The sequence below is a fragment of the Cydia strobilella genome, chromosome 12, assembly GCF_947568885.1.
Source record: "Cydia strobilella chromosome 12, ilCydStro3.1, whole genome shotgun sequence".
NCBI classification, from domain to species: domain Eukaryota; kingdom Metazoa; phylum Arthropoda; class Insecta; order Lepidoptera; family Tortricidae; genus Cydia; species Cydia strobilella.
Window position 1 is genome coordinate 12,837,936 of NC_086052.1, and position 11,968 is coordinate 12,849,903.

Genomic DNA, 11,968 nt, shown 5'->3' on the forward strand with positions numbered 1-11,968 from the left:
AAAGCTTGATTATATCACTATTGTATACAATACTTTTTCTACGAGACAAAAAAATAATACTTTCAACTCTTTCAACTAGTAGAATCATATACTTAAGTAAATAAACCAAAAGTATACAGCTAAGATACGCGAGCTGCCGCGGCCCGCGATACCTTCATACTCGTACGCGCACCGGCCGCCGGGCCTGGCGCCCCCGGCGGGTTGGTCAACGACACCTCCTCGTAACTCATGAGACCCTGGTACCTGCTCCGCGCTAAATTCAATTTTAAGACAGTTTTTTTCTCGATTTTGGCCACCGTAGCCTATGGAGACTAACAAACAACGCTAAGCGGTTTTCGTAGGATATGGATGTTGCTATATGAAGGGTGTCACATGCGCGTTTATGACTTATGAAGCAATTGTTGGCCAACCAATCACAAAGCAGATACGACGCAGCAGCGTGTTTAAGTAGACTAATTTGTATTGAATCGAGTCTCCTTAAACAAGAAATATTTTACTGAAATGTATGAAGTTCTATTTTCAAAATTTTTATAATTGACTAAACCGTATCGATAAAATTCTTATGCTTGAGTCGGAAGTGCCATAGACTATCCAACGTTGAAAAGAGTAAGGTTGTAGTGTTGCATGTGAAGTCGTAATACACAGATTATACTCGACGAGTAGAAAAAAAAAATTTGCGAACGCTACAGTAGGTAGTTCTGTGTATAACTTTTTCCTATAGCTCAAGTAGCTCAACCTCATGTATCTAATAGTATTTCAGTTCAGTTACCCGGCATGGCGTTTCAATACATTGCACCGAGGAAACATTTATTACGAGTGAAACATTTGGTGTCTGACTCATTTATTTCATTTTAATTTTACAACATGATTATTTTTTAGCAACTTGGCGGTTGTGCAATTAATTTTAGCACATTTAGAGTCCTTTAACATCTTGGATTATTTGGTATTTAGAGTATTAGAGATAAAACAAACAGATATGATAACTGATTATAAATATTATGGACTGTGATAAATGATGTTACTCTAGCTATTAGTTGATTACATCGTCTAGAAGGATAGTTAAAGAAGACGTTTCTTTAACTCTACCTAGTCGGCTCATAAGTTCTGTCATATACATAGTATCAAATAAAATCAAAAGTTTAAGTTTATTCCGTATAATTTGTACAGCGTTTGAAAGCTTATAAACTAGAGAATCTAAATGTATAACATTTATTCAAAATGACCGCCATAATTATCTACACAGGCTTGAAGTCTTCGTGGCCAGTCGTCAATGGATTCACGCACCACTTTCATGTCGATATTGGCCACTGCCGTAGCAAGAGATTTTTTCAGCGAGTCTAGATTTGCATGAGGTTTTGAGCACACCTTTTCCTCTAAATACTGCCATATTTTATAGTCTAAAGGATTAAGATCTGGGCTAGAGGAGGGCCAATCTTCATGCCGTATAAAGTCGATTTTATTGGAGGCGAGCCAGGCTTGTGTAGACTTTGCCTTATGGGCTGGAGCAGAGTCCTGCTGGAAAACCCAATGCTGGTTTAGAAACATCGTATGGGATAGTGGTTTCACAATATTAGTCAACACCGTGTCTTGGTACACTTTGGCACTAGTTTTTACTCCTTTCTCACAAAAATGCATACTAGTGACGCCCGCATAAGAAACTCCCAGCCAAACCATCACAGATGAAGGGTGATGACCTCTTTGAATACGGGGAATGCTATTAGACGCTTCTTTACTATTGCGAGCGTACACTCTATCATTTTGTTTATTACAGTTTTCTTCTATGTCAAAAATTTTCTCGTCCGAAAACAGTATACAACGGTGCTTATTTTTAGCGTACTTCTTCAATAAAGCTTTAGATCTTTTAAGCCTTAAAGCTTTAAGCCGACCATTGAGAAGATGGCCAGTTTTTCGTTTATAAGCACGAAGTCTCAGGTCTTGATTAAGCACTCTTTTCACCGTGTTTTTGCTCAAACCCATCTGGAGGGCCATAACTTTTTGTTTCCTAGCGGGATTTCTGGCAATGCGTGCCCTAATTGCTTGTACAACCGCTGGAGTCCTAGCTGTACGCGGACGACCGCTTCTTTTCTTGTCATTTAAACTAGAGACCTCACTGTATCTTTCTATGGTACGATACACAAATCTTAGAGAGAATTTTAAATTTTCAAGCAGCTTAAAAATTTTAGTCGGCGAGTGACCACAACGATATAGTGCAATTATTGCGGTACGGCTATCTTTAAGCGTCCACTCCATGTTGAAGAAAACAGAAAATTGCAAAATTATACTACTCAAATATTTAATAAAGATTCGAAATTCAAATGCAGAACGGTTTTTGTTTTAGGAGTTCCAAATTTAAATTTTAAAGGCCAGTGACAGAACTTATGAGCCGACTAGGTATATTGCCGCCAATGCGATGCGTATTTTCGAAAATGATGTCTATATTAAAATCAAGCTTGTGGCAATGCACTTTTTTATGAATGACACCTTAAGGGGTAGGTAGTCCATTTTATTTGACCGAGTTTAGTACAAAATGTATTTATGTCCATGTAGGTCTTTAGAAATATTCAGTTAACGATTGCTATTTAATTTAACACCATTGAACATATTTTAGGCCAACAAACCTGTTTCTATTTTAAAATCGTCAATTTAGGTCGCGGCCGTATATTATTGATTGGTGCGACGGAACATGGCTAACGTATAATTCTGTCAATATCGCAGTCCATTAGAAATTGCCTTGTCGATTGCTTTCTACCAATTTCGTTTAGGTAAGAACCTACCTATATATTATTATTTTAAATGCCAATTAGTACTATGACCCTGGCATATATTATGTATGGACACTTGCACACGGTGTACATACTCATAAAGTTTTTATAGATTGCTAAACTTGAAACCGCAAAGAATAGTAGTAAAAGTACGCAAATTACGCAATTATCCAACTATTCTAATAGTATCGTTAGTTAGTAGGTACTGTTAGTAGGGTGTCTTATAAAAGTTTACAGTTAAAGGGTTATTAAAACTACATTTCCTTAGTTTAAACTTTGTATTAAAATAATAGTGTAAGTAACCATTACGGAAACTAGGGACACGAGATAGCCATATTCAAGACGGAAGAAGAACGCAGTATGAAACTGTATGGGTCGTAATTGGATCAGCCCTTGGAGTACGGTCAGCTCTGACCTTAGATCAGCATCTGAAATTAAGTTTTAGTTTGTACCTACTCAAACATGTTTTATAGAGACTAGGCCTATAACTTACTAACTTGATAAGTATTGGTGGCTTAGTGGTAGGGCGAGCGACTTTTAAACCGAAGGTTGTGGTTTCGAGTCCCGACTAGTACAATGAGTTTATGGAATTTATGTAAGAGGTAAGAAATATCATGAGATCTGGGGGCACGGCGGTGCCTCCGCCAAGTCGAGCAAGAAATATTTCCAAATTATAATCAAGTAATAAGTAATGGTAACGCCGCCAGCGTAATGGGGTCCATGCCGCAGGCCGACCTGTTGGACGGGACATTTTTTTTATGATTGGGTTATTTATAGGTTAGTTTAATTTTTATACTCTATGTTTAGGTAGTTATTAATTTAATTTTAAATTGTATTTTATTTTAATAAATGAGTAATAAGTAATCACTGTTCGGTAAAGGAAAACATCGCCAGGAAACTGGATCAATCCCAATAAGGCTTAGTTTTCCTCTGGGTTGGAAGCTCAGATGGCAGTCGCTTTCGTAAAAACTAATCCCTGCATTAATTCTTCGGATTAAGTAGTCAACCTATCCGGCCACCAGCGTGCACGTCACCGATCTCCTGTTCCACTCGCCAGGCTCTTTGTCGAAGAGAATGTGGTCGATGATGGCGAGCGCGTTGTCATATATCCTGCATCGAGCGCTCGCACTGCGCCACTAGCATGTCGGCCACCAGCGTGCACGTCACCGATCTCCTGTTCGAGAAGTAACCTGACAGTCTAAATCTACTCACCAGGCTCCTTGCCGACCAGAATGTGGTCGATGACGGCGAGCGCTGTGTCGCGCTGCCTGTACGTGCGCTCGCACTGCGAAACTAGCGTGCCGACTACGAGCGCGCACGTCACCATACGCAAAATGTTCGCGGCCGCGGGGTAGTTTCCAGATGCGTACATGGTGGGCTTGAATCAAAATTTATATACGTTCAATGCAAACGATATGTTGCTTACTACATAAAGTTAACCTTGTAAAATAGGGTATCTCTCTCTAGTCTCTTATTCAATACCTGCTATACCTATAATCCTTCTTAGGAAATGTTATTATTAGATCGCAATGCCGCATTCGACAGCCCAAGGGGCTCAAGGGTCTTAGAATATAGAATGATAAAAACCTGCGATCCGGTGACCAGTCTTACGGCTATGTTAGTAAACCGTATCATATCTATCAGCAGGCTCAGACTGTTCAGTAATATCTACAAGAACGCAAAAAGATTAGTAAGGTATTCTACTATGTATGATACCTACCTACTTTGTGAATTTACTTATTGCTTACAATTTGTATCAGATTTTTAACTTATAACAGAAGTGTTGTTTACCACTCACAAAGGCAATCACCTAAATTCTTATTATTCTATCAATTATCTATCAACTTCGGTAGTGACTTACTTAATAACAGGAAGACAGTGTACCTAACCTAAATCTCACTTTGTTATATGCCCGACAAAAATTAGTGCCACGAAACTAACACTTATAAATTATAACTCTATTGCCTAAGAACAGTTTTTATTCTTAATAGTTATTTACACGGAACAAATGAAAAATATGTGTGTTAGACGAGCTAAGACCCAGAGCCAAGATCATTTGTATCTAATGCTACTTATAGATGCTTACCCTAGTCCCAAACATGCAGTTTATGAAGCCACACTGTTCACACAAAAGAAGATAGCATCTGCTCAGCCATTTTACATTTTGAGGGTTATTCCCTGCCAATGTTCTGACTGGCTGCTTCTCGTTGGTATTGCCAAGTTTCGATGAACTTTCACAATAGAACCAAAATTTGTTACCAATTGGGTCGCTGAAATCTCCTGGAATGTGCTTAGTATCACAGTAGCATTCCTGAAGTTGATTCACAATACATTTCAAACGATATTCTACGTGCATAACATGTGACATGAGATCAAGCGTACTGAACATCTTGATTAAGAGATAAATGTAACTGGTGGAATATAATGTTGGAAGTAATGTTCCATAGCTTACTGCCCATGCGGTAAAGTCGCACGCTGAAGTAATTATCCAAATTACAACGAAATATGCTATGAATTTAATATGTCTTCTTCTAATAGCTGAATAATTGGTGGAAATAAGAATTTGATCGATATTTATCATGTGTTTATGATACTCTGCATATGTCTCTCGGCCATATTTGAACACAAAAAACAAATCCACTAGGTATTGACTGTAATCGTAGCACATTTGTACCGCGTCGGTTAATTTAATAGAAAGGATAACATCATTGTAGTGATAGCGAATTTTTATATACAAACAGTAAAAGGTGAAACACCCTAAGACTGATGCCGAAGCCAACGCTTTAAACACTATCCAGAATAATTGCCAACTTGTATTAGGGCCTGAACAATTTAAAGAAACTATACTCGTTAATATTTTTATAGGCTTGAAAGTATTTTGTATTTCGGCACTTCTTCGGTCAGATGATCTAACCCTAAAAACGCCAGAAACTCGCATTTTTATTACAATAAAAAACTAAAATATTGGATACACCATGGGAACGACCGCTGACAATTTCCATGTGCGATAAAGTAATTTTAATTTAATTAGACTGTAGAGCAAACTTAGGTGTGGCCGAATATACAGCGTGTTCAAATTTGTAAATACAATTCGCGTAGACAGTTACGGTCTACAGATGAGTTTAGCCGTAGCGTTATTACGAACTATTTAGGTACGTATCGCCCACACTGTTAACTGTACATCGGTGGACCATATGCATTTTATAATGCTGTATAACTGTAATAAGATTCACCGATGTACAGTTAGGGCTGTTGATGTTGCTGCTTGTACCTTAATTAGCTAAAACATAAACGTGGACGAGTATCGTATCAATTAGTACCCCTAGTTTAAATTTCATTCGATAGCGTGACGTGACGTACGCGTTTGCGTTAAGGGCCATTTTGTATGGAATTTTGAGTTTCTAAAACGTACGTCCCCGCTTGGCGCGCTGTTCAAAATCCCGTTCAAAAATAGACATAACGCGAACGCTTGTCACGCGCTATCGAATGAAATTTAGCCTAGAGGTTCAGCACCTCAATCATAGTTTGATTTTTAACCGACTTCAAGATTCCGAAGGAGGAGGTTCTCAATTCGGTTGTTTTTTTTTTTTTAAGTGTAAATGTTTAATACTGTACATAATTACAATGTTGCACGCATCAGGCCCTAGCACCAGCCGGTGTAAGCTAGTAGCTTAATAAATTATTACTGGCTATAACCTTGCAGCACGCATCCTCTTTTCACACCATTTCGAGCTCATTTCCATAGAACAGGGGTTGGCTATCCGCGGCTCGTTAGTTTAGACTTTAGAACCTACAAAGTGTAAAATTGGCGCTTTTAGTTTCTCAAAAAAATAATACAAATAGAACTTTATTGCTCTCATGTTGGTGTACAGCCGGCCTAGCCAAGGTGACAATCGCTATCGCTTCGACAACGAAACGCTTTGTGTCTCTTTATCACTCTTCCATATTAGTGCGACAGTGATAGTTGCGTTTAGATCGCTACGGAGCGTAAAAGCGATTGGCGTGTTGGCTACGCGGCCTGGTCTAGGTAATCAGCCGTAATAAAAGTGCATGGCGACTTATCAATAAATTCATTCATAATTTCTCCATGCAAATTCGCAGCTCACTGTACAATAGTATCTGCACTGCAAATGTTAAATGTACATACATTTAAAACGGGTCCAAAAATCTTACAATTAACGCTAACATAACTATTCCTGTATGCTTGTAGTTTAAGTAATAAGTATGTTGTACAACGACTAAAAGCCTGTTCACCGAAAGTTTCTTGTTATTAATGATACGCAGACGTTGGGTACACAATATATATTTAAATTATCAACAATTAATAACACAATATAGATCTTCATTTTGTCACGCTGTGACATTTGACATAGAACTCTAGTCAAGTTCATAATAACTAACCTGCCAGTATAAATCTATACATACTCAACACTTGTAACTTGTTATAGGTATTAGCGGAAGTCTCTTTCTAACTATTGTTTTACAAGTTACAATTGTTAACATTAATGAAACGCCATTCTTGCCCTTTGAAATTCCTGTTATTGTAACTGATGATGATTTCTACTGCTTTTGACTTTCTCTGTTCATAGAACTCGATCCTCACAGGCTTGCCAAATTAGATCCGGCTTACCTTCGATTCCTACTAATGTTATTGACGCGCTGCCACTGCTCTTATCTAAAAAGTTGACGACCTCTGCGTAGTATAGTTTATTGATCGCGGGAGACCTGTATCGGCAGTATTATCAAATCGTCACTATCATCAGCCACGATTGATGCGCACACTGGTATGGTATGCAGTGCCGTAGAAACTGCTATATGTATACGGACTGACAGAAAAAACCTGGGCGTACCTACCTACCTACATATGTATTAGGTATTTATGCATGTCGCATGTCTCCCTATGCTATGCTGCTGCTATATATGCAAGAGCTATGTTATAGTGGCGTAGAGTAGAGGCGTAATGCGTGTGGGCTAACGCATAATTGTAGTTTTTATATTCTGCACCGTGTTTGATAGCATATAATGTGATAGTATTATTTTAATGTCATTATTTCATATAAATTAAAAAAAAATGCATTTTGTGATCGTACGTAAGATAAGCCCCTAAAAGTAATAAATGAATGGCGCCAAAGGTCCCAACTGACATTCTACGTTTAGAAGGAGTATCGATTTTGTGCAGCTATAGATAACACTTAATTCAAATCCAAAGCCTCCATAAAAACCAGATAAAAAAAAAGCAGATGGAACCTTTTTATTTTCTATAATAACTACTTTAATTGTATTAAAAATATAAGCTAATCAATGTTCGTTTTATTCGTTCGCCTTTTCTTTACTTATCTATGCATATGAATAATGAAATAAATTATCTGTCCAACATTAGAAAAGAATTAGGTGGCTAAAAAATACTTAGCTAATTACAATTTTATATAAAGTAAAAAGGTGGGTCTCGAGTTCAACTCCAGACTAAACAAATAATTTAAAAATAAAATAAGATACAATTAACGTTTCAGTAGGTGTCTGAGCTATTAATACCAGTCAAAATAAAACTTATTTTTCGCACATTCAATATAAGTAATTTATGCAACCTATTCAAGGTGAAAAGTAAATACAGCAGTTTTAAACAATACTGCATAACTGCAGTGACGCAACTATATGTAAATATTTTCTATACTATTATATGTGAAGTTTTAAACCAAAAGGTACCACATTGTCGCTAGTCGATAAGGTTGATTTCAAATTGAAGCTATATGGAAATAGTGCATTATTGACAACCGACAATAAGTACCCTTTTGGTTGGGAATGGCATATATTTTCTAGCTGTTATTTATGACATGTTTATGACCTAAATAAAATGACGGTACGATTTGCTAATTTATTTCCCTTTTTTGTACCAATTTTGTGCTAAAATCACAGATTGATTCGGCAACTTGGCACAATCGGATTGACATCTTGGTATCTGGGAAACAAAAGGGTTAAAATTATACATACCGTAAATTGTGCCTACTTTGCTACTGGGTAATAATGTACTAGGGGTCATCCATTAATTACTATTATTTTTTGTCCCCTCCGCCCCTCTTTGTCACACCTGGTCACATTTGGCTTCTTCCCCCCTTGGTGTGACGTCACGTGTTTGGTAATATTGTTTTCAACGAAATCAACAATGTCAATTAGTTTTTATTATTTTAACAAAAAAAGCAGAGGTTTTGCCCGAAGGTTGACTTGTAGATAATGCCTCATAGCATTAAGGCCGCCTTTTGTATGATTGTATTTTTTTGTGCAATAATGAGTAAATAAATAAATAAAAATTAACTGTGATTTTTTGTGCAATACATTCATAACAAGGATTAGTCGAAATTAATTCGTTAAATTCAGCTGAACGAAAGGTCAATACAATTCCGTTAGCTTATTTATCCGCTTGACAATCTTGACGGTCTTTTAAAGACCTCAAGTACGGATAATACGGACATTTCCTTTACGGACTAATATAAAAATATTATGCCCATAGTAGTAACACTAGTAACATTATTGCCTAGGTACCAAGTTCTTTTCATCGTCTTTCTACTTATTAAACATGCAAGTACTACGTACCCAATTTGTCCATTATATCAAAAATATCTGGCCAAATTGTATATATATATATATAGTATACCTGTATTCTGTGAAACCTTTGTATCGGTTACCTTTGCATAGGTACTTGAATGATTGTGTACCCAAGCATGAATAAAAATCTGCATTAATGCATGCATTCATACCTATCCCTCATTATTTTATTTTATTTTTATTTTATTTTGGTACATGGAAAACCAACAGCGCTAAACATATCAAAAAACTATAATAGAATTAGAAAGCCAATTATAGGTTTTCACTTATAGAAACGGAATAAAATATAACAAGCTTATTGCCCAACTTAATTACACATGTACAAGTTCATACAGCACAAGAACAGAGGATCGATATGAATATGATCGATTACATAGACCTATGATCGATTATAGGCTATTTGACTAATTTTTGAAAATGGTTTTAATTGATTGTTTATGACTTAATAATTACACTACATTGATATTTCCGTGAAATTTCCTGTATTAAATATAAAAAATCAATGTTAAAGTTTATTTATTTTGAACGCGCCTTAAACGCTGTTTTTGCAAAGGGGCTAATCACGTGACACGTGTGACGTCACACGCAGGTAAACTCAGTCAATGACCTTAGTAAATCTTATGGTTTATGTGCATTGAATTGATTATTTCACTGTAAAATGATATATCAATGGTGTATAGTGCCGCAATGTTCAAGTACGACTATAAAAAATCCAGATAAATTGTTTGTTTCCGTACCAACGAATCCCAAAAAAAGAAAAATGTGGTTAAAACTAGCGCGCAGAGACCCAAAGAGCATTTTAGCGCATACAAATGCTTTTATGTGTGAAGACCACTTCGATGTAAGTAATATTTAACTGTAAATAAATATGGTAGTTAAAGCAGCGGATTTTGTTGTATTTAACGAAACAAGATCTAGGTATTTAATGTATTACTACATAACCTCATAACATAGCTCTTTCAGCATTAGTAGGTAGTTAGTAGCATACTTTTTCTTTCAAACTAAAGTGCAGTATGGAGATACTATTCTCGTCATCGTATTCTATATATATATATATATATATATATATATCGTCGTCGTATTCGTATCATCGAAATCGAAATGTTCGTAAATAAACAATTTCTACGTATACTCACATAGCTGTTTTTACATTTCTAAGTTCCGCAGTATAGTAATCCGGATTATCTTTAAAGAAAAGTGCAACCATTGATGCGTCTAATATGTCTGGTAGGTTGCCGCTATCAGCTTTCACATATTTCGGCTCCATTTTGAGATTCTTATGAATATTGTGCTACTATTAGATATACGGATAAATCGGAATATATCAGAAAACTGTGGAACAATAACTAAAATTAACTAAATATAAATAAAACAGTTAAAACACTCAAGGCAATCAAGAATGTTTACGCGCGTGTGACGTCATCCGAGCGTTGACCAATCACAGAGCGTTCACGTCCCTGATGAAATTTCAAAAAATATTAAATTTTCTTTCGTTTATATTTCAAAAACTAAACATAATTTACATTCAAATATAGTGAAATATACTTTATTAGTTTATTATCTTTCAGGATGACAGCAATTCGTTATATATTTTTAATGTTGTCAAATACCCTATTACAAAAAATAAGTAGAAAAGAAGGTAAAATCTGTTAGGTAGTACATTTAGCCACAGTACATTAGCCCTGACCTGCGCCAATCCAAATCCAATAAACTAGAAGCATGTCGAAACGATTAAATACTACATCTTTAGGTATTTGCAATTAAACAACAAGCAAACAATAAAAGCGCGTGTCATTATAGCCGAATATTTCAACAAATTCAACCTGTCCAGTATAAAATACCTAGTGGCAGGCAATCTGGAGCTTTCTAAGGATTCCCATAAATTCTCCATCTGAATTTTATATTATTACCTATATACCATGTTTTGATCATTACAAAATAACCTATCATTTATCAAACTGTGCCAGTTGAAAACTTAGTAACCAACTAGGTATGATTTAGGTATTTGTTAGTTATTATTTAAGCTCTAGAAAGTAACAGTTTTTGGCCAAAAACTGCGCGAAGCGCCTTAACTTAGTTAATACAAATAATTGCATAATACTTAGTAAGTAGGTAATTACTAGATGGAGTTTTGGTATTTAGTTCCAACTTATAAGTTACCTCTCGTCGCAGGGAAATCTATGAAACTTTAAATCCTGGGATTTCGATGTCGAATTACATCCGTACACAAAACGTGCGCACTATTATATAATACTAATAACTATGTAGTAATGATAATTGAAGTAAAAACACGCCCGCGTCTGCCCTTCGCGCTCGGTACCACAATCTAGGCGTGTTTGTGGTACGCGGCCCGCGCCGCCCGCCTCCCGGCGCGTTCCTCTCCGTTGCTCTGCGTAAGTACATTCGTCGCGCTACTGTAGGGAATATTGTAATACTGTGGTTTTGGTATAGACCTTTCTCTGTGCACACCATAGAGGTACAATAATATAGAGAGGAAATGGCCCAAAAATGGCCCCTTCCCCCACTTGACTAAATGAGATGCTCTTATGGAACTTTCAGTAGGAGTAGCAGAGAAAGCGTTATTATTGTTTGTCCTTGTTACAGTC

The 11,968-nt window shown here is 36.4% G+C and overlaps 1 protein-coding gene across 1 annotated transcript; it reads right to left on the minus strand.

Annotated features, from left to right (window-relative positions):
- Positions 1-2,978: 2,978 nt before the first annotated feature.
- Positions 2,979-5,710, minus strand: LOC134746167 (uncharacterized). Its single transcript, XM_063680473.1, has 4 exons — positions 4,849-5,710; positions 4,350-4,430; positions 3,975-4,140; positions 2,979-3,190 (listed from the first exon to the last, which is right to left on the minus strand). Exons 1-4 carry the CDS (start codon positions 5,698-5,700, stop codon positions 3,027-3,029), a joined length of 1,263 nt encoding a protein of 420 aa, XP_063536543.1. The 5' UTR covers positions 5,701-5,710; the 3' UTR covers positions 2,979-3,026.
- Between the last annotated feature and the right edge of the window lie 6,258 nt (positions 5,711-11,968).